The sequence below is a fragment of the Cladophialophora immunda genome (assembly GCF_000835495.1).
Source record: "Cladophialophora immunda strain CBS 83496 unplaced genomic scaffold supercont1.8, whole genome shotgun sequence".
NCBI lineage: Eukaryota > Fungi > Ascomycota > Eurotiomycetes > Chaetothyriales > Herpotrichiellaceae > Cladophialophora > Cladophialophora immunda.
The window spans coordinates 1,078,156-1,100,321 of record NW_015622548.1 but is presented as its reverse complement, the minus strand read 5'-3'; the positions used below and the strand labels follow the sequence as shown (position 1 = coordinate 1,100,321).

Below are 22,166 nucleotides of genomic sequence, written 5' to 3'. Positions count from 1 at the left end.
TCTTCGACTTGGATCTTGCTGAACAGCTTGTAGCTTTCATCGGCGTACCGATCGGGGAGTCTGGGAGAGTTGGTCTCCGCCACTGGTTCAACGTCGCTGGAAGCAACAACTTTGGGGTCCTCCATCTTGTCAATATATTGGAAGCAAAAAAACCAGTATCTAGGCTTCCAGCCTTTTCACACTTGCAACTTTTGCGAGGTACAACGACAAGACATCGTAGAGTTTGAGACCGAGACCGCGACCGCGGGGAGCGTCCTTGGTAGCATATCTAACACGAGTACTTTGCGGGCAAGATCGTCATTCCCAGGATTAGTCTTCTGTTGCGTCAATGTCATCCAGTATTCGCAATTCAGCCCGTCATTAGCCTTCTTGAAGAAGATCTCGCTGCTCGTTCCATTGTGTCCAACTTCCTGGCGTACCCTGCCGATGCCACGTGATAGGAGATTGTCCATGAGTCTGGTGTCGAGCATCCTGGTTACTGGAGCAGCAGAATGGTTGGTGAGCCAGTAGCAAGGGGAAGCTATGTCTTTGCGTGATACAAGTGCTTTTTGCGTGATGCATTATCTCGCGTACCATGCGTGATATTATCCGCAGGCATGGATATGCCCGTTGGGGTTTCATCAGTGCGATCGTATTGAGTTTGGTTTGCACATGTCCGACGCTTGTAACCAAAGTGACTGACATTGAAGAGTCGAGCTTCTAGGCCTTTGGTGTCATTGACATCTCCTCGTCGCACCGTCGCGAGTTGTGAGGATGGAGGACGGTCGGCTTAAGGTTATTATTGCGGGTGCGGGGATAGCTGGCCTCGCCACGGCTATTGCCTTGAGACAGCTTCCTTATGTCGACGTGGAGCTGTACGAACGGTCTCTCGAACTCACAGAAATCGGCGCAAGTATCGCCCTCAGTCCGAATGTAATGGTGTCTTGGCCGTCGGTGTTTTGATCCTTGCTGATCCATGACAGGGTCTGCGCACACTGGAAAGACTCGGTGTGAACAATGCCCTTGACGATGAAGTGGCATTTCGGGGCCCAGCTGGGATACCGATGATTTACAGGTTAGTCAAACATTCCATTGTGTTGTTGTCGTTGCCGAGTGCATGAGTGAATCATGCAGGTCACAACGAAACAGCGCCAAGGAGAAGTCTAGGCTCTAAACCCACTCCATATCTCATCTCTGCTACCACTTTCTGTTGGTCCCAGTCGTTGCTGAATCAAGGCGCAGGCACTGGAAAACGAATGAGATTGTCAGTGTTGACCATTTCGAGGCCGTCTCCGACCTACGCCATCAGACTGCCAGATTTCATCGAGCCCACCTCCACCAGGCTCTCCTGCAGCATGTTCCCAGAGAACTGATTCATTTGGACAAGAAAGTCATTGGAGCCAAGGTCGAGGACCACACCGTGAGCTTGGAGTTCCAGGATGGTACAACAGCAGTGGGAGATCTCTTGGTCGGAGCTGATGGCATCAACTCGAAGGTCCGAAAGGCCTTTGTCCCTCACTTTGAACTAAGCTACACGAACCGGACTGCTTTACGAGCAACATTTGACATGTCTTTGGTCGAACATATCCCAGACCTCCCTTTTGACTCAACTCACTGGTGGGGACAAGATCGCAATTTCTTCGCTTCAAGGCTGGGTCGGAATCAATTCACCGTGGTTGGTATGTACAATCCGGCCAATCTCCCCAAAGGCCATGATAGTGGAATAGGAATTTGGAACGACGTGGGCTCTGTTGAACTGTTCCGCGAGCTCTATCGGGACTGGAACCCTGTTGTTCGTGCTCTTACTGAAGCAACACCAAACGTCCGACGGTTCCCCAACTATGCGGGTCAGGCGATAACGACCTGGGTGTTCGGCTCACGCGCTACACTTGTTGGCGATGCGGCACACGCCCATGGCGGGGCCCACGCGACGGGGGGCTCACTTGCCCTTGATGATGCCTATGCGCTTTTCCTGTCCCTGAGGCATACGATTCCCGAATGGCAGAGCTCGAAGCCCTCAAACTCCCAACTACAGACGGCTTTGGAATTGTACGAAGAGGCGAGACGGCCACACACAGACAGACTCTTGCGCAGCGTCCATTCCAGCATGAACGAAACACCACCACAGACAGATGAGGAGCTGCGGCGAAAGATGCTCAATCGGGCCAGCACTACCTGGTTGAGCGAACACGACGTCGAAAGGGCGTTCGCTGGAGTGGTCGCAGCCCACATAGGACGTGATGATACGGTTGTGCGAGAAAGCAGACTATAGAAATACGAATATATATCTGGAGCCACAAAGCTTCAAAACCGGAGTCCTGTTTCCACCCTCCCGAACCTGGATTCTTGTCTTGTTCATATGAACTCCGTCATTATGACTGACTTGTTTCGACTTTCCAACACAGAAAAGGCTGATTTCCTTCGAAGATGGAGCGGAGCCTGACAGCGGACGCACGCCTCATCCGCATCTAGAATCACGCCATTGAACATGTGTTGAGTTTTCCGTATCTGCGATAAGACCTATGTGAAAGGGAGTTATGATTCGTTCTATACTCCTGAACGACTCAATCCAAAGGATGGTGTACGGTAAAGCGCTCTCTTTGATGTCGACACTGTGGAGTAGTAATTTGTAATACCAATTGACAATGAATTCGTGCTGAGTGCGACATATTTAGGTGTAACTCTCAACACAAGTCTCAGTTGAGTCAACCAGCCGTTCCTGCGGGCGTTGCTTCCACTATACTTGCAATCTAGCGCAGATCGACTGGTCAAAGAGATGTCTGCTAGATACAGAACTGTCGCTGTCATTGGCACTGGGCCTTCGGGCATTTCTGCGGTCAGAGCCTTGTCCGATGAGAACATCTTTGACAGAATCCGAGTGTTTGAACGACGAGACCGAGTTGGCGGCACCTGGAACTATGACCCTGTGCCAGATCCCTTCTCGACGGGTCTGAATGGTCAATTGAAGCGCTCTATCCCTTCACGCTTCCCGCATCAAGCCCCATTGTCTTCTGAAGACACCAGCGCTCGGACAGCCGTGTATGGTGGTCTCGACAGTAATGTCGGTGCGAAAGTCATGGCTTTTACCCACACTCCACTGCCTGAGCTGAACTCAGCCATCTCTATCGAGCGATATGGTCGTGACAATCCAACTCGGCCTTTCAGGACGGTTGCCGGTTATCTGGAAGATGTGTTTCGGGATTATTATCACCTTGTTTCCTTTAACACCAGCGTCGAAAGGGTTGAGAAAGTGGATGGGAAGTGGGTTTTGACGCTACGACGATCTGATCACCTCTCGCACGGCCAGCCCCATGAATATTGGTGGCAAGATACATTCGACAGTGTTATTGTGGCGACAGGGCATTACAACATCCCCACCGTCCCTGAAATTCCTGGGCTGAGGGATGCATATGCGGCACGACCTGAAGCATTCGAGCATTCGAAAGCATATCGCTCGCCAGATGATTATGTGGGGAAGAAGGTGGTTATGGTAGGAGGAAACGTCTCCGCTGCCGACATTGTCTCGGACATTCAGGGCACAGTCAACGGACCGTTGTATCTTGCGCAGCGCGGCAGCAATGAGTTCTTCAAACCTGCCTTCGAATTGCCCAACGTGGTGATCAAGCCAACGCTGAACGAAATCAAGTCGACACCTGCAGGAATCACCGTCGAGTTCGATGACGGCACCCGAGTTTCGGGAATCGAGAAAGTGATTTTCGCCACAGGATACAGGCTGTCGTACCCCTTCCTCTCGCCAGACCCGGTGACACCCAACAATCGCCTAGCAGGATTTTACCAACATTTGTTCAAAATTGGGGATCCATCCCTTACCATCATCGGACAGCTCAAAGCTGGCATCAGTTTTCGCGTGTATGAGTACCAGGCTGTTGCAGTGGCTCGCTATTTTGCGGGGCGCGAGGCCAAATCACTGGCTCCCCCCCATGAGCAGGATCTCTGGGAAACAAAGAGACTGCAATACAAAGGGCCAGGAATCAACTTCCACGAGATCAAGGGCGATTGGAGTGAGTATTATGGATTCCTTTGCGATCTTGCAGGGCCTCCGGCAGTAAACACCTCTGCATACGAACTGCCCCCTTGGGATGAGAAATGGGCTGAACTGGGGTTCGAGGTGATACAGCTGAAAGATAGATACTGGAAGCGGTCAGCTCAGAACCAGCTCCGCGCAAGGTTGTAATGGTCATCAGAGGTTAACGGCATCGATCGATGGCCATTGCTTCCAACATTTGCTGGAACTTGGCAGCATCGCTTACAAGGGTAGACAGGTTTCATAGAAATCTCATGAGTGTGGATATGTTGTGAATTATCGACATACTCCATTCAGGTACTTGGAGGTTCCATTGATATCCTCGTTTCATACAAGAGAAGACAAAGATGGGCAGCCCCAAGGGAAAGAATTCGAACTTCTTCAGGCGGGCTAATAATTGGCCAGCAGCGACGCGGGGTAGCCAGCGAGAGAAGCAGTGGCGGAAAAGAGCATCCTTGAGCACCGGAATGCGGTCCAGCCGCTTCGAGTGCCTACTCTCACGCCACCAGCTACAATTTACCCTTCCGATGATGTAGCACATCTTCAAAAAGCAAACTTCAGAGACACAGTTTCTGACGAGACTTTTATAACAAACGCCTTAGCACCATGGCACCCGAACAATCAATCAACCAAACCAGCGTCGATGCCGACGCCCGGAGTGGAAAGACATCTTATACAATTCCCAAGTTGATTCCTAGCTCGCGAAGAAAGTCTTCTCAGCAACCCAGCCCATCCGACCCTGCTCCCCAGACACCTAGCCTACCTGCTCCTCCGTCGATCGAATCTGTACACTTCACGACGCCAGTCAAGCGAATTCTATCACCGGGTGACCATGAGAAGTTCCTAGCCTCGCCAACCTACGTGCTGATACTAGCATGGATCTTTACCCTCGCCGACTGCGTCCGCGGCCGTCGAATTTCCTCGTTGGACACTCATCATTTGTCGACCACAATCAAGAAACTTGATTCAGTCCTTGACACTTTGGAAGGAATGTTAAAACAATATCCTCCTCTCGACACGGGATCGAGATTTGGCAATCCAGTCTTCCGCAGTTTGCACAAAGCCATTGTAAGAGATGTGGACCGAATACACAAGGAGCTGCTGGGGCTGCACAATGAGGATGCCATCAAAGAGATCTCTGTCTATTTGATCAATTCGTTCGGTTCCGAGGAGCGGCTTGATTACGGGTCTGGTCACGAGCTGAATTTCATGATGTGGCTGCTCTGTCTGTACCAGCTGAAGCAGATCGAACGAGAAGACTTTCCTGCGATCGTAATGCACACTTTCGTCCGATACCTCAACCTCATGCGGAAGATCCAGAGCACATATTACTTGGAGCCTGCAGGGAGCCATGGAGTCTGGGGGCTCGACGACTACCAATTCTTGCCCTTTTTGTTCGGGGCAAGCCAGCTCGTCGGGCATCCTTATATTACGCCCAGGTCGATCCACAACAATGTTGTTCTGGACGAGGAGGGCGACGATTACATCTACCTCAACCAAGTCCGGTGGGTGGATAGTGTCAAGACTGTCAAGGGACTGCGTTGGCATAGCCCCATGCTAGACGATATCTCGGGCGCAAAGAGCTGGCAAAAGGTGGAAGACGGCATGAGGAAAATGTTTGCCAAGGAAGTCCTGGGCAAGTTGCCCATCATGCAGCACTTTCTGTTTGGTGGCCTAATACCTGGCACTGAGGACATGGGCCAACTAGACGAGGAGACCCTGCGGGCTCAGGCGGAGAGAATGCAGCATGTGAAGGAGTTTGGACACGAGCCTGACTACTGGGGCGACTGCTGTGGTATCAAGGTGCCCAGCACGGTAGCGGCAGGTGAGGAAATGAGAAAGCGGATGGGTATGTCGGGCGCACTCCGCCCAATACCATTTGACTGAGAGGCACGCGATGGACGATAGCTTTCTTGCTTATCGTATCGGCCGTACAAGGTGGGAAAGCCTGCTTTTTCTTGTCCCAACCCGGGCGTCTGGAGAGGAGTTGCCTTGCATCTGCATGGCCACGAACGTGCAACTGTGTGGTTGGAGAACGGGCGAATCAAATAGCAGGAAGGGATGCCGCGGCCAGGCAACAGATGGTTGGCTCGTTAGGTGATGTGGAAGCCCTGGCGAGCTACTGAATTTCTAACCGGTTCACGCCAAACCTTGGCTTCTCGCAGAGCTGCTTTTGGCACATCCTCAGAGCTTGCAGATCTGTTCCTATTGGACCTGGTCAACTGGCGGACCTAGCTCCGGCGAATGCACAAAGGTGCTCTGGATTATGACAGAGAAGAGGAGGGCGGCTGAGGAAGCTTGGACGTGCGGGTGCCTCATGGAGACGAGACTCTGGAGTCTGCCTGACAAGGCCGTGGTACAAGGATGTGGTGATCCGCGTAGCCTTAACCTTCCCATGCTTCCAATGTGCTAATATCGCAATGCAGCCCTCTTGTGTCGTCTTCCGGGCAATGATTGACGGATGATTGACGGATGATTTTCAGCCTTGCCTGGTTCCCAAGGTCAGTCACCGCCAGTGTCCCACCAAGACACAATTGGCATCTCGACCAACCAGGCTACCCCTCCTTGAATCCTGTGAAGAGTCAACCTTAGTGTTCCCTCACTTGGTTGACCACCTCGCCTCACCTTCACCTTCACTTCTTCCTCTCTCGTTGTGTGAAGGGCTTGATCTCAGGCAGTGACAGGTGTGTTGAGCTCACCTTGGCTACTTGAGCACATTTCGATTCTGTCGTTATCCCAGCACATTGCTCTACCAACCACACCTATCCCACACTGCCCGCCTGTGAACCATTCCTCTCTGCCCCTCCATCGCTCTCCGACCCACGAGAACCTCGACCAAGATGGGCAAGAAATCAAACAGATTCTTGAGCCTCACCACTCCTCCTCCTCTGTCCAGACATCCATGGATCTATGTCAATGACCCGACAACCAACACTCCCCATGCCGCCAGTCTCAAAGACATGATCGGCGAGTGTATCATGTCCGGCCACATCAAACCCGACGAGAACCTCTCCGCGACTGAAGAATCAGAAACTGAGAAGCTGGGTTACTGTCTTGATAGTCTCAAAGACGACGCCACCTTTGGCGCTGGCCAGAACGTGTTCCTCATCACCGAGCATCTTGCAGACTCCAAGACCACTGACAAGCTCGAGACCGCCAAGAAGTTCCGCGAGCAGGCTATCAAGGGCGGACGCAACTTTGCCAGTGTGAATCTGTATCTTCAAAATGGTACAAAGGAGAAGGAGCAAGCGAAGTGGGGACCAAATCATCTTGAACTGGGTATTACGAACATGACCGTCAAGGAAGTCGCCCAAAGCATCTACCAATGGCTATGTATGGACCTTCCCGCGGCTCCTTCTTCCTCTTTCGCTATTACAGATGATTCTTTACATGCATCTTGACCCTAGACTTACTTTATCTGCCACGCTTCAGTCACCGTGCTGTCCCCAACCGAGCATGTTCACCTCATCCCCAAGGCCAAACTCCAGGCCGTCGACAAGCAGAACTTCGGAGACTACAAATACTGCCCGATTGCTGATACCAAGAGTCACCCAAAGGATGCCAAGATCCAGTTCGTGGTTGTCATCGTCACGAAGCCAGTCGTCGTTCCGAATACTCAGCGTCTGCAGTGGACTGTGGCTGACAAGTCCGGCATGGTAAAAATGCCTATGACCCCTTTTCAACTGTTCCCATCACTCTATTCAAACCGTAGTACTAACAAGCGCTGTGCAGGGAAATTTCTACTTCCAATACCGCGGCGCCACTTCGCAGTTCACTTGGGATTGGGTGCTCGCCCTCAAACCGGGAGATGTCAAAGCTCTTCCCCGCATGCCGATGGTTCAAGTCAAGGAGTCTCGTCGCCTCCGAATTGCCAAGTTCCCGCTGCGTACCGCTGGCTCTGCGATCTCGGGAGTTGGCCTCGCCCTCAAAACGGTAGGCCACGGTGTCGCCAAACTCGGCGACATCGCTTCCATGGGCAAAGCCGCAGAGTGGGTTCCGTCGGGTGACGTGGCCATCGAGAAGAATGGCAAGATGAAGAAAATCGACTGGACCGCGAAATTCGCGCAGGAACGCAAGGATCGAGTGGCAAAGCTCGAGAAGACGGAGCGCTGGAACTGTGCGAAGCTGAAGGCTGCCATGAAGAAGCAAGGCCCGACGAAAGAAAAGGACAGTGATTGTGTGGGTGACTCGAGCACGTTGAGAGGGAGTGAGTACGAGAACGAGAAGGCTATAGTGTCGGAGAAAGAGTTCTGCTAGGCCTCCAACGAGCACCAGCCGAGAACATCTGTGGCGTGCACTGATGATCGAGTATGTGGGTGAGCAAGTGGGTTTCCGGTACGGCGAGGACTGTTCGAAGCAAAGGCAGGTCGAGGGTCTATTTCCGCTTGCTTCGTGCTTTGTGCCGCGTGAGCAGCGTGCAGAGCTCTGAGGAGTGCTTGGATCTGATAGCGACTGCACGGCCAGAGGCAGATGGAAAATTCCGCAGGGAAGCGGTCAGAATACGTTGCGAAAATTCACATCCGGTGTCGTCTAATTTTGAGCTGAAGGGGCAGGGGGATAATTCAGGATGCTACATTGCGAGCTTTCGCAGCAGACAGTAATGGAGAGACAGATAATGCGGGAGGAGCTGAGTCTTGAGCAGGTGCCGAGTACGTGATAATCAAATACAGAGAGTTCAATTAATATTATATGCGCCGTCCATGTTATTTAGATTGTCCATCTCGTCGATAAGTCTGAGACGCCCTTACTTCTCTCGAGGCATGAAGTAGACGTGGATAGTTCCCTGAGGTCGACTCGAAGACCCGCATCAAGCACGCGGAAAAGGAACCCCGTTGCAGACCAGAATGAGAAAGGTACAGAGCACTTGCGCTCGGATCGAGGAGTGTAGCTGGGTCGAACCCGCAGCGCAGAGGAGGACGGGCACATACAGTACCCAACAGAGGCAGTAGGACGAGATCACAAAGTACGAGATGCCGAATATTACTGCCTTGCTTCAACGGGGAAGTAAACGCGAGATGCGACCACGATATCTACAGAGAATTATTGCCGACTGGATGGGCGGGCGATGCGAAATGCGCAGCCTCTGCTCAAGGTTTTGCTCATCGCAGCTACTGGCGCCCTTAGCTACTTCACTGGGCATCCAGCTGGTTACTATCTAGGGTAGTTGGGCAGCCGAGTTCGGTGCCCGCCGTATCGCTCAGCTAGCTAATAGTTAGCTAGACACACATCCACCAAGGGTTGGTGAGAGGACATGCAGACATTCCCAGCGACCTGAACAAGTTCGCCGCAAGCCACAGCTGAGCGCATCGTTGGGTACTCGGTACTTCCAGCCCGCTCCCTACGATGTGCTACGCGTGTTTACGTAGTGCTCATGGGCACTCAGGTACGCTATATCGAAGTTTGGCCGGTGTGTCAGGGCTCTATGAATGAAGAAAGCAAGCCTAGAAGTGAACGCCTCCTCCAGGTTTGCTTAAGCATCACCTCCAGCATACAAAACACAGCATCACGGCGACCATGGGAAAAAGCATGGAATTCAGAGCGAACAACGGGCCCGATTCCCAAAGACCGTGACAACGTAGTTGAGGAAATATAATAGATACAAGTCACAAAGTACCTCTCCCAAACTAGATAGAAGTACTGACTATGGCCGCCCAAGTTCCTCCTCTTGCGGTAGCCGTGCCTCCCCCTTGGGATCTTCTCAGACGCCGTCTCCTTTATCGTTAGCTCAAACATCCTGATAGAGTCCGAGTCGTCCGCCGTCGTTCACTCATTCGCTTCATTGATATCCTTGAACCACACTGTAACAATCATACATCTGAGACACCCGTGTCTCACCCTGGACCAATAACAACCTGGAGGCCTTCGCCCCGTAAACGTTAGATGGATAAACAACTCTCCTGGAGCCACACAGCAGATGCCCGCTGATTAGCATCTTGGCATTGCATTGCTGAAATTTGTATATCTCTTGACTGGAACAAGCTTGTAGACACGGTAGGTGTCGTCATGCAGTTGACAGAAGGAAAGTGCTTGATGCTCCGTTGCCTGCATCAATGCAGAGACCATGTAATGCCTTGTGCAGCCTTGCCTTGGGCTCAAAACGCCTGGGAAAATGCCTTGCTGCAAACAACATAGAATCTTCGTTCCTGCCGAATCAGTATCTGGGAGCGCTGTACCCATATGTCGGAGCCCGTGTTACAATATTGACCGGGCCGGTTCCGTAGGCGGGATAAGAATGAGGTGAGGGTGATTTGATGCTCACGACTCGAGGGGGTGGTGATGGTGGATAGGCGTAGGGCTCCGTCTTTGCTCCTCGATATCCATTGGATGCTCGAGAGCCATATGAGCCATATCCGGAATCGTGGACATCATTGTACTCGTACGACGTGTAGGTTGTGAGAGCAGGAGTATGCTTTCGGGCCGACGAGCGTGAGCTGCGCATGCTGTCAAAACTGTCTTGGCTGTCTTGTCTTCGCCGGCGGTAGACGTTTCTGCTGCGTATTTCGACAGGAAGACTCTTGCCCGATTCCTCGCGCCGATGACGTCTCTCGTAGCTGTCCCCACGATCGTAGTGAACATCGTCATCGACCAAGTAGACGCGTGCATGTCGTCGAGGACAAGAGTCGGCGACGGGAGATCCACAGCCAGAAGGCGGATATTCCGGTAGAGAGTCGCGGATACTTTGCAGGTCATGGTTTCGCTCTGCATGCTCCTGCAACCAAGCATCATCTGCCTTTTTCCTGGAATGGCTGCACCATTCCTTTTCTCGCGATGATGGAGGCGCCCACGGACTGATCCCATCACCAACATCAGCGGTGCCTAGGTCGTCAATGGAGGCTTCCTCATCTTCCCTCGAGTGTCTTCGCCTGTTGATTTCTTGCCCATATCTGCCTTTGCCATCTCGCCCTCGTGTTACTGCAGTGCCCGCTTCTTTGCAGGTGCGGCAGTCACCACTCCTAGGGTAATGATATCTTTCGAGACCTGGACAACGGGAAGAGTGGCACTCGGCGGTAGTCTTGTATTCGCATCCGCATCCGTACGAGGTCTTCGTACGCACACACATGGCTTTGAGTTGACTGAAAGGTGTATTTGGAGGCTGGAAATGTGCTCTTGGATGACCGAGTGATCTTCGCCTCTGTGCTGCGTAGCGTGGAGCAGGTCAAATCTTTATGCACCGATTGCCCAGTTCACAGAGGGTGGTGCAAGAGTATTGCTTCACAAAATCAGGCACAGAAGAAGGGCTCAGGTACGAGAGAAGCGGTGAGGCGTCTGTGTGAACGTTCAGAACAAGTGCACGCTCAATGTACACTGCAATGGCGGGACTCAAGAGAAGCACAAGAGGTCACACAGGCAGGTCTTAATAGATGCTAGGCGTGACGTCGAGATACTTTCGAGACCCCGTCGGTTTTGTTATTCTCGCTGTTGCACTTCATGGATGACAGATTCTGTCTCACGTCGGAGAAAGGAAACGTGCATAAGAAGAAGAAATAGTCTTGACAAGAGACCAGAAATGAATTTGTGAGCTTTGCAAATTTGTTGGTAACCGCGGTTTGAAGTGATGGGAGTGTGATGGGCAAAGGAAAGGGCTTGTGACGGCAAGGTGGTGATATCCTCATGCCAGAATTGCGCGAAAAACGAGGAGGTCAGGGCTTGAAGAGGCGGACTAGCTTGACTTTCTCAGGGAGGACTTCGGTCCAGCTGCATGATGCAGAATCCCTCTCCATCTCGCCTCAGATTCGGCGTGCGAAGGACGACGTATGCGAAGAAAACGCATGGCTCGAACAATGTTGTAGCTAGGAAGCCGGGCTCGAGCGGGCGGTCGAGGTGCATGCGACGGTGCTGAGTAGGAGCCCATCTTCGGCATTTTTGGATTGGTGCTTGGGCCAATGCAGGCACCTTGTGGAACGGGACTGCGGCCCTCAACGCCCGAGGAGGCAGGGGAAACGGGCCAGTGTGAGAGATGGTCGGCTACAGGCCGCCGCTGACTGGCCGATGCGACGGTTCCTCGCCCTGTCACAGGTGGTTTCATGTCGGTGGCGCCCGCCCCAATTGCCTCAGTCGGCTGTCCTTGCGGTGCCCGTTCTAGCAAGTAGGTCAAACCATCTTTTTGCCTCGTTGATCCATTTTGCCAGACTGCAGGTCTCATTGCTTTCTGGCCTGCGCCCCACTGGCAACTGTAGCTGACATTGGGCGGTGATGCTGATCTTGGGGCTGCGAATTGGGAGAGACTGCAGACCGGGAAGCCCAGTTGCGAGAGTCCTTTCACAATAATCTGGCACCATGAGCTGCGCCGTCGCAGTCATCATTCGCAGTCTGTCCTTCCACGTTGCACCGAGCCATTGGAGTGGGAAAAATTGAGCAAAAAAAGCTGACCGTGCCTTTAATTCTAGCCACTGATGCTTCGAGAATTTCCTCGGGCAGTCTGGATTTGTGATATTTCTGCCGCTCGTCAGGAGAAGATCGTTGGCGGGAGAGGATCTAGGCGTGGGGTGCTCATCGGCATCGACTCATGACCGCAGATTCCGATGGACTGATGGAAGGACGTACTCGTAGGTGGAGGTGAAGCGGCACGACCATTGGTTTCGAACGCCTCATCCGCTGCCCAGCACCTCCTCTTTCCTGATCTTTTCTCCCTCGCGCGTGGTCCGAAGAATGCCTTCAACCAGTCACTTAGAAGCCTCCTCTTGAGCTTTGGGCCCTGCGCCGGGACGACTAGGCATGGCTGTAGACTTCAGCTGGGCACTCATTGCTCGACGAGGAGGAAGAGCCCGCGGATGCAACGGCAAGGTTCGTTAGTAACCCGACACTCTTCTGACCATCTAGCAGTCGGTTTTGCTCGAGAAAATTGCTGGTTGGGTGGGTGTGAGGAAATATCAGCCTAGCTGCAGAATCAGAGGGAACGTCAGGTCAGATGAGTGCCATGCGGTGCATTTCCATCGAACTCGTGTTCGTGGGAAAGAGGAAGACGAAGCCCCTCGGGTTCATCGAGAAGCCTTTCGGTGAGGATGTGTCAACCGTGCATGGGACTGCGGTGTCGTGTGCTCTCAGACGGGCGCGAGTTGACCGAGTTGGGCAAAAACGACGGGAGTGACAGGCCGAAGCTGCTAGATCTCGAATCGTGAATAAGGTGATTCATGTCACCCACAAGCCTGGCAATGCTGTGTCTCCGTCCGATGGGACTCTCGGCTCTCTGTGGATGTAGATCGTTATCCGTGCTCTGAAGCCCGCCTCCTTGTTGTCTGCCTACATTCGCCACCCAACCTCAACGGGCATTTTGTCAGTTGTTGGTGAGCCCAGAGCAACTGATCTGCAGCAACCAATCGAAGCTGTGTGCCAAATCAAGATGCAGGCAGTACGTTGATTCGGTGAGTAAATCGCTATCCAATCATCCCATGTCCCTGATTCTTCTGGTGTTGTTCGATTTGTGTAGCGAGATCCGACACCGTCCTTGGCCCCTGGCCTTCGCTTTTGAAACCCTTCAGCCTCACCAGTCTCGAAAATATTTCACGGTCGGGCGATGGAGAACGAAAGAGAGAAAGACTTTGGAGCATTTCCCTCATATTCCACCAATGGGCCAATGACACAGATGCGGCCGACATGTTTTCTGACTCCGTCCTTTACGTCTACCTTTTGATTGGCAGAGTCTGGGGACTTCCCATCGGCGGCTCCGTCGATTCAAGTTACGACGCGTGGGCTACTGCGCTTTCGGATGTTGGGCCTCTGATTCTACTCATCGGCGAACGAAGTACCAAACAACTGTTGCGAGATATCAGGGGCATTAGCGGAGCCTTCAGCCTTGCGGCCGCGCCCCTGGGGCTCGTCTCCATCGTCACCAGCCTTTTTCGAATGTCTGGCAGTCACCGGATCCGCTCGTTTCTGGGATACGAGCAGGAATCTCGGAGTGTTGCCGCCTTGGAGATGTCTCGTGTCAACTGTAATGGCATTCATCCCGAATTGGTGGACGGCTATCTGGTGCGAACAACTGCAGCTACGTCGGCTTTTCATGCTCGGGCCGTGGGGGTGTCTATTCTGCAATCAACCATCTCAGAGGACACTATCAGAGATGTCACAATTCAGCTCCAGTCTTGTCATACCTATGAAGCAGCAAAGATTCGGCTGCATGTTCCTACAACAGCCGCCAGACTAAGATGGTGCTCGCAGATACTGGTCGCTGACCAGGAAAAGAACGACATCAAGGATCGGTTGCTGGAAATACTGGCAGCCGCGTTGCAAGTGAATCTCCTCGATCAGAAATCCGAAACTCTGAGAGGCTGGTTGCAACATACACTGAATCTGCCAACTGCAAATATGCCGCCTCAACACAACAAAAGTGCAGCAAGTATGAGAGTTGCTGTAAGCGGAGCAGGAAAGATCTCCTTCGCCATCACCTTTGATGCTGTCTCAGAGTACTCCACTGCCAATCTTACCTCACGAAAGATGTCGTCTCTCATCGGACTGAGCTCGACGTTGACAATTCTGGCCTTCTACTTGATTGAGCTAAGGTTCAGCCTTGTGTGGCGACTTTCGACTGGCTGGATCCTAACTATTATAGGATATATTGGAATTGTCACGTTCGTCACTCTTGCTGCTCGGAATATCTACCACTCTAGTCATTCCATACCGCTTCGACCAAGACATGCACCACTGTCGCAGACATGGAAGGATGGCCTTGTGATAGCCGCGCAGTCTGACAGCAAGGTGGGAGCAGAATTTCTAACTGCTGTCAACGGTGGAAGACAGGCATTCGAAGCGGTTTGGCTGAAGCCTCTGACCAGCTGGGATTGCATCAAAGCTGACGCAATTGGGATTTGCTTAACGATGAGCTTCCTCTGCCATTACCTTGGGCTTCGCTCCTCCAGCTGGTGGCTTGGTGTATGCGAGCTTGTTATCTGCATCGCTGCCGCCTTCGCTCGTAGTCTTACGAAAAGCAGGCCAGTACAATTCCGAGCAGGAACGGGTCAATATGGTGAAGCAAGAGTGGACTGGAGATGTTGTAGCACTGGCCTGATAACCGTCCAAAATGCGACAGAAGTGGACACTCGACCGCAAGCCGTCGTCAGGTGTCTCGACTTGCGGATCTATTCGCCAGACATGACTATATCCACTCCAATCCCCGCTGAGAGCATTGCCTGGCATGCCGCTGCGCTGTGTTCGAAGGATCAGCATCTGCTGCGATGGATCCTGAATGTAACCGATATGAAGTTATGGGTCGGGAGGAGCGAGCAAGGAGGCGCTTCCCACGCTGTCGTGATATATTTTACGTCCGGCATCCTCGTGCAGGAAGGTTTGGCATCGACCGATGTTGGAATGTGCGTTGCTTTCTGCTGCACAATGAACGGCTTGGCTGCTCCAACGGCGTGGCTTGTTCGAGCCATCATGAGACAGCCTAGATGGAGCGTTGATCGGAAGGCGTTCACTTCGATCAATGACACCATTGGAAAGGTCCATGTCCCTTCGTTGAGCTCGATCATGACATGGTGGTCGATGAGCGAGCTGAGAAATGGTCCCACGGAGAACCAAGAAAACCTGCAGTGGGCATTTCTCTTGCTGAACACCGCTTATTTCTCTCTTCTGCAATCGGGATTTGGGTCTAGTGCGGCTGACACAAACAATTCGATCATCGACTCACTGCGAAAGCTGCATAGAGAGACGAACCCGGGTTGTGAGGCTGCTGCAGTGGTGCTTTTTGAAAGGATGAAAAGTGAACAACAAAGAGGCGCTGCTGTGGTGCCGCTGCCAGCTATCAGCATTTAAATCCGTAATATCTGTCTATCTGTCTATCAGCCTCTATTTTGCGCGTTGCGCTCAACGTCTAAATACCCATTAATTACTGGTACCTCGCACCTTACCAACAGCCTCACTTGCGCTAAAACCCATCACTGATCTCATGGGACTTTTCACGCGCCAACCGCTCGTCGTTTATGCGGTGCCACCACCTGTGCGTTTCGTCCTGGATATCTTCGAATTTCTCATCCCAAGGCTTTGGACTCAGGATGAAATGGACATTCTTGACCTGATCGTCGCGCCAGATGGCGTCATGAACTCCTTTCCACCTCAACGTCTTCAGAGCGTTGTAGATGTACGGCAGTCCGACCCAGCGACCATAAAATCGGTCACCCAGCAAGCTCTGATCGGCGAAGTCGTAGCTTGAGGTCAAGTCGCCGTTTTTCATGGCGTCGAGGATCTTGTTGTAGATGGCTTGGCTGGGGTTGCACACGACTAGCCCGCCATTGGGGGACCCTATCCCCGCGGTGGGAGGTGGCCCATGAATCTGAGCATCGTCTGGTGTAGTATGCTGGGAAGTGAATCCGCAGTTCTCCGGTATCCAATGTCTCGGATAGTGCGGCTTGTTCAAGGGATTACACGCGCAAGCATGACTGGCAGCGTATACCCTGTTTCCCTCGCCATTCATCTCAGGCGGGTCCAGCTCCAGCTCCATCAGTTCATCCATGTTCTTCAAGACCATCATGTCGCTGTCCAGTTGTACCACCCTCTCATACTCGGTGAGGCTGAAGGGAGTTAATTTGCTCCAGCAGTCGTAGAAACGCGGATCGTTGGCGTACTCCTTGGGGACGGACGGCAGGAGATAAGGAATGTGTTTCGCCGGTATGCCTCTCCTTTCGAGGGCTTGCAGGCCTTCGGGAGGAAACGTATCAGTGTAAAGTGCGACGAGAGGATATTGCGAGCCAACTTTCTTCAAGGAATACTCGAGCGTGAGGAGGCCCGAGAGGTACTGAGTGTTCGTGATGAGCGTGGTCCACACTTTGGTGGGCGCACTCCCGTTTGTGGGTTTCTCCATCGTCGCTGTGCACGGGGGTTCGCAGTTCGACCTGCTAGGTATAGAGTCCCAAGTCTGGAGATATATGGATGGTAGTAACCGAGCGGGATGCCCAGTTACAGTGAAGGGAGGTCCTACATGGTGGCGATCTGTTGGCACCAGAACCGCGGGTCAAGTAGGGATGGCTACAAGCAAGCTTTTTATTAGGCACGCCCCAAATTATTCTTTCCATGGGAGCCCACTGTTGGCCTGCGATTCAGATCCACAACGTCACCAAGCCTGTCGGGGAGGCTAAACCGTCCCCGACCACCACTTCTCCATCTCCTGCTCTCTCCCCCTCTCTCGTAAGAATGTGATCGCAGACACTCCTTGATTGTTATGCCTGTTTGTGGGGTCCAGGTAAGCTGAATCACTTTAATAATGGTTGCGATCGCGCCTGCGACTCTCTGAAGTCGGTAGCCAGCGGAGCCCGCAGGCAGTCCCTCCACCAGCATGTCAGAAGCATTTAGCAGGTATGAACCGGTGAACAACCTCATCCCCAGTTCGTCGTTCTATACGCGTGCTCACCATGACTTAGAACCCAAGATGATCACAAAGGAACCGTACCCAAAGTCTTGCGCCATCCCGAGCAAGCCGCCAATGAGGACTCGAGAGCAAAATCGTTCGCAAAGAACTACAAAGGCTTCGTCGCAGGCGTCTTCTCGGGCATAGCAAAACTCTCCGTCGGTCACCCTTTCGACACAGTCAAGGTTCGCTTGCAGACCTCACAGAAATCACAATTCAAAGGGCCGCTGGACTGCCTGTTGCAGACACTGAGAAGAGAGGGGATTGCAGGAATTTACAAGGGCGCAACTCCACCGCTGTTAGGATGGATGGCCATGGACTCTGTCATGTTGGGGAGCTTGACAGTTTACCGGAGGCTGTTACATGAAAATATATTTGCCAACCCGTCTTTCCGGCGCGGCAAGAGCGCCTCAGAGCTTGCGAACGAGAAGTTGCCTGCTTTTGGGCATGGGATTGCAGGAACCATGGCAGGTGCTACCGTTTCCTTTATCGCTGCGCCCGTTGAACATGTCAAGGCAAGATTACAGATTCAATACGCTGCGAAGAAGAAGGACAGGCTGTACAGCGGTCCTATAGACTGCACGAGAAAGATTCTCCGTTCCCACGGCGTTGCTGGCTTGTATCACGGCCTCTTCTCAACATTAATCTTCCGCTCGTTCTTCTTCTTTTGGTGGGGCAGCTACGACCTCCTGACGACGTGGTTCAAGAAACACACTTCTCTTTCCACCCCTGCAATCAATTTCTGGGCAGGTGGGATGTCTGCGCAAGTCTTCTGGCTGACCTCCTACCCCTCAGACGTGGTCAAGCAACGCATCATGACGGACCCACTGGGAGGCGCGCTCAACGACGGCACTCCTCGCTTTAGACACTGGAAGGATGCCGCTGTTGCTGTGTATAGAGAGTCTGGATGGAGAGGGTATTGGAGGGGCTTCGTGCCGTGCTTTCTGAGGGCGTTCCCTGCGAACGCGATGGCGTTGGTGGCCTTTGAAGGTGTAATGAGGGCACTGCCTGGTTAATTGGCTTCACCTTTTGATACCCGGGCGGCTTTTTGCTTAGAATTCGAGTACATAAATGATTGCTGTTCTCCGCCTTCGACTATATCAATCCACAAGGAACATACTCCCTTCTCCCGTCCGGTTCGGGATGAATTAACTTGAGGCGGATGTTCTTCTTATCATCTCCTTTGTCCTCACAGCCTTGCGCTAAGGGCTCTTGGCACGGCCTCGTCAATATAAAATCCTTTACACTGACGCGAACTCTGTTTCGCTGAACGTTTATCGGACACTGATCTTCATCATGGCTCTCCTGGTCATGAGCGAGCCTCCCCAAGCATCTCTACACACATTGACCAGCGCAGATGGGTCAGCAACGTACAGCGCGCCGCGTGAAGCATACAGAATCGTCGCCGGCGTCAATTACCCGGTTGAAGTCCCCTACCGATCTGATGAGATTCCCGAGTCGACCTTGATTGAAGTCAATCTCCGACCCCACAATGGCGTTGGAATGGTCAAGGAACGACATGTTGAGCAACTCATCAAACGAACGCTCCAAGCTATTGTCCTTGGCCAAGAGACTCCACGAACCATGTTGCAAGTCACTCTTCAAGTCCTGTCTGTTGAAAGTGACGAGAGCCTACCCGGTGGAGTCAGAGGGGCTGGGCAAGGTGAGACGTATCTCGACTTGCTCGCTTCGGCACTCAATGCTGCTATCCTTGGATGCTTAGACGCAGCTGTGATGATGAAAACATTGGTTGCTGCCGCTCTCGTTGGGGTCAGCCGTGACGATGGACAGGTGATGATCAACCCCGGGGTTTCGCAGCGAAAGAAATGCGCGAGCTTGCATGTGTTTGCCTTCAGTAAAGATGGCACGACGCTGTTGATGGAGAGTGAAGGCAAATTCAGCATGGAAAGTTGGCAACAAGCAGCACATGCTGCTCGCTTAGCAGTACTTGGTCACTCCTTACGCACCGACCCCATCCCCAGCACCACTGAAAGAGAAGCCAACAAACAATCGAACGGAGATGTTGCCATGAACGGAACAGACGGTGTAACTGGGAACAACTCGGTTATCTGTGTGCTGGATGTGATAAGAAACGCTATGGAAGCCCGGGTGATTAAGGACGAAAGCTGGCGACAGGATTGATGCTGTTACAAGTTTTGCCAGCGTGTGAACGCTGAAACAGTCACAAAGTGGGCGGCTGACTGACGCCAAACAGTGGTGAGGTGCAGGAGGTGGGGGTGGGAAATAGGCTTGTCGTCGTGCAATAGTCTGTTTGCTGCAGGCTTCTAGGCTCGGTGCATTGGTGGTTCAGGGGCCGGTGGTCGCTATTCAGGTGCCCACTATGGAGGATCTAGGCACGGCAACAGGAGGTGCTTTTGTGGTTGATCCATGCCCACAGCAGATCCCCACGTGCCTGTCTCAACATCAAGACACGCCCAGCAAAGTCGGGCCCCAGGCCAGAATGGACATTTCCTCTGGCATGTGCCAGTGCTACAAATACTTGAGCACAGCATCGAACAGCTACCACCAACTCCCTTTACACCAACCCCATCGATCAAGGTACTCTTTTGCTTTGCTTTGACGTGGACTGAAGATACCCAGCTTTACGACTTTACAGCAGATTTGCATAATCAGTTCAACCTCGGCTGGTCCAGAGGGTCAAGTCAATTCACACCACGACACTGCACTGGCATCACGAGCACAAAAGCGTTCATTTACCAGCTTTATCCGCTAACTCCGAGTCTCCGGATTACTCATTTGGTGATATCGTGTGCACCTTGACATCTCGCAACCGGGCAGGTTTTAGGCAAGTCTCCTAGGCAAGTTCCTAGGCCACCCGTTCCTCTCGGCGGCACATGTGTGCGCTCCCATGCGTTCGGCGCTCTGACTGTTCCGAAGATTGGCCCGCTTACGAGCCGTGTTCGGATTTGCCCCTCGGCATCACTCTTCCATCACCCACAACAACACTTGCAGAGGGTGACACGACCTCCAGATCGTCCGCTGTTGACCAGATCCACTCCCACCGGCTCGGGTTGTGCCTCGTTTGCCCTGCAGGACTTCTTTTTTAGGCTTGCGGCTTTCCAACATGACCACATCTCCCACGATCAGTAACCTCGACACCCACTCCCACTCCACCTTATCCTCGCCCACTACCTCCGAGGCCACTAGCATCAGCAACTTTTCTCCACCAACTCCTGTCCTTGATAATCCTGACTTCCTGCTCCCTGATGGCATGGCCTCTTCCACCTCCAAAACGTCGGTTGGAGAGTCCATCCTCCGTCAATATGCCGAACATTTAGATCCCATTGATGCTGACGGCCAAACACACGCTGTACGCAGTCTGGTCCATACAGAGCCCGATCTCGTGAGCGACAAAGCCGTCAGCAGCGACAACGCGTCCTCCAACGATCCTCTGAAGAACTCGTACATCGCACACCACCCTACAGTCCCCGTGCCCAAGCCTCTTCTGCTACCGAAATCTCTGCTCACCCACCGCAAGAACCCAAAATCAATAGATATACCAAGACAGACGATCATGAAGGCTCTGGTATCGCGGCGGCCCAGTGCGGGGCCTAACACGGCACCGTTGGCCGTGAACGCTCTCAAGACAGCCATCAACGAGGTAGAGCTGGAACAGCAAAGGAGTTGCTCTGGATCACCATCGTTAACAGCCACCTTTGCTGGTCTCCAGGCCGGTGCGCTGTCAACCTATTCACCCACGTCGACGAGTTTCCTTCGATCGCCATGTTTCTTCCATCAGCGGTTTGACGGGGTTGTGGACATTCAAAAGGTTCTAGAAGAGATTGCAGACGACGACTACTCGCATTCGCGACTGATGCAGACTGCAACAGGCGTAAGAGAGGTCTCTAAGCAGCTGCAGCGCAAACCGCTCAAGCGGGCCGTGCGCAATGTCATGATTGTGACCAAGGCTCGCGACAACAGTCTCGTGTACTTGACGCGTGAACTTGCTGAATGGTTGCTCTCCACGCCTCGGTATGGGAACGATCTAGGCGTGAATGTCTACGTGGATGCCAAACTCCGACACTCCAAACGATTTGATGCCGCTGGATTGTTGGCGAAGGAACCTCGGTTCAGCAAGATGTTGAAGTACTGGACTCCAGATCTGTGCTGGTCGTCGCCGGAGAAATTCGACCTGGTCCTCACCATGGGAGGTGACGGAACTGTCTTGTTCACCTCATGGCTGTTCCAGCGGGTCGTCCCACCTGTCCTCTCCTTTTCGTTAGGAAGCCTAGGCTTTTTGACGAATTTTGAATTCGACAAGTATAAAGAACATCTTGATCGGGTCATGGGCGATGCAGGTATGCGAGTTAACCTGCGCATGCGATTTACCTGCACTGTCTGGAGAGCTGATCGGGCTCCCGGGGCGGTCAAGGGTGCTGTGGAGGAGGGCGAGCAGTTTGAAGTATTGAACGAGCTTGTCATTGACCGCGGCCCTTCGGCTTATGTGTCCAACCTAGAGCTCTACGGGGACGATGAGCTTCTGACTATTGTGCAGGCGGATGGGTGTATCTTTTCCACGCCGACAGGATCGACGGCCTACTCCCTTTCAGCTGGAGGGTCTCTGATACACCCATCCATTCCTGCCATCTTGCTGACACCCATCTGTCCGCACACCCTTTCCTTCCGGCCAATGGTATTATCCGACACTCTTGCATTGCGAATCGCAGTACCTAACAAATCGCGGTCGTCAGCCTATTGCTCTTTTGACGGAAAGGGACGGATTGAGTTGAAACAAGGAGATTATGTGACCCTCGAGGCGTCGCAGTATCCCCTCCCAACTGT

General features: G+C 52.8%; 7 protein-coding genes across 7 annotated transcripts; 5 read left to right on the top strand and 2 right to left on the bottom strand.

The window, feature by feature from the left end:
* Positions 1-753: 753 nt before the first annotated feature.
* Positions 754-2,251, top strand: PV07_12421 (uncharacterized protein; the record flags this gene model as incomplete). The annotated part of the gene is made up of 3 exons (XM_016399947.1): positions 754-912; positions 963-1,054; positions 1,222-2,251. 3 exons carry the CDS (start codon positions 754-756, stop codon positions 2,249-2,251), a joined length of 1,281 nt encoding a protein of 426 aa, XP_016242759.1.
* A 2,379-nt stretch (positions 2,252-4,630) lies between these two features.
* On the top strand, positions 4,631-5,911 carry PV07_12420 (uncharacterized protein; the record flags this gene model as incomplete). The annotated part of the gene is made up of 1 exon (XM_016399946.1): positions 4,631-5,911. One exon carries the CDS (start codon positions 4,631-4,633, stop codon positions 5,909-5,911), a length of 1,281 nt encoding a protein of 426 aa, XP_016242758.1.
* A 953-nt stretch (positions 5,912-6,864) lies between these two features.
* Positions 6,865-8,281, top strand: PV07_12419 (uncharacterized protein; the record flags this gene model as incomplete). Its single annotated transcript, XM_016399945.1, has 3 exons — positions 6,865-7,357; positions 7,457-7,680; positions 7,757-8,281. The coding sequence occupies 3 exons, from the start codon at positions 6,865-6,867 to the stop codon at positions 8,279-8,281; spliced, it is 1,242 nt and encodes a 413-aa protein (XP_016242757.1).
* A 1,216-nt stretch (positions 8,282-9,497) lies between these two features.
* PV07_12418 (uncharacterized protein) lies at positions 9,498-13,518 on the bottom strand. Its single transcript, XM_016399944.1, has one exon. The coding sequence runs from the start codon at positions 11,082-11,084 to the stop codon at positions 10,176-10,178; it is 909 nt and encodes a 302-aa protein (XP_016242756.1). The 5' UTR covers positions 11,085-13,518; the 3' UTR covers positions 9,498-10,175.
* On the top strand, positions 13,194-15,898 carry PV07_12417 (uncharacterized protein). The gene has a single exon (XM_016399943.1). It carries the CDS (start codon positions 13,619-13,621, stop codon positions 15,773-15,775), a length of 2,157 nt encoding a protein of 718 aa, XP_016242755.1. The 5' UTR covers positions 13,194-13,618; the 3' UTR covers positions 15,776-15,898.
* Positions 15,686-16,968, bottom strand: PV07_12416 (uncharacterized protein). The gene has a single exon (XM_016399942.1). It carries the CDS (start codon positions 16,818-16,820, stop codon positions 15,888-15,890), a length of 933 nt encoding a protein of 310 aa, XP_016242754.1. The 5' UTR covers positions 16,821-16,968; the 3' UTR covers positions 15,686-15,887.
* A 178-nt stretch (positions 16,969-17,146) lies between these two features.
* PV07_12415 (uncharacterized protein) lies at positions 17,147-18,512 on the top strand. Its single transcript, XM_016399941.1, has 2 exons — positions 17,147-17,311; positions 17,377-18,512. Exons 1-2 carry the CDS (start codon positions 17,292-17,294, stop codon positions 18,377-18,379), a joined length of 1,023 nt encoding a protein of 340 aa, XP_016242753.1. The 5' UTR covers positions 17,147-17,291; the 3' UTR covers positions 18,380-18,512.
* The last annotated feature ends 3,654 nt before the right edge of the window (positions 18,513-22,166 follow it).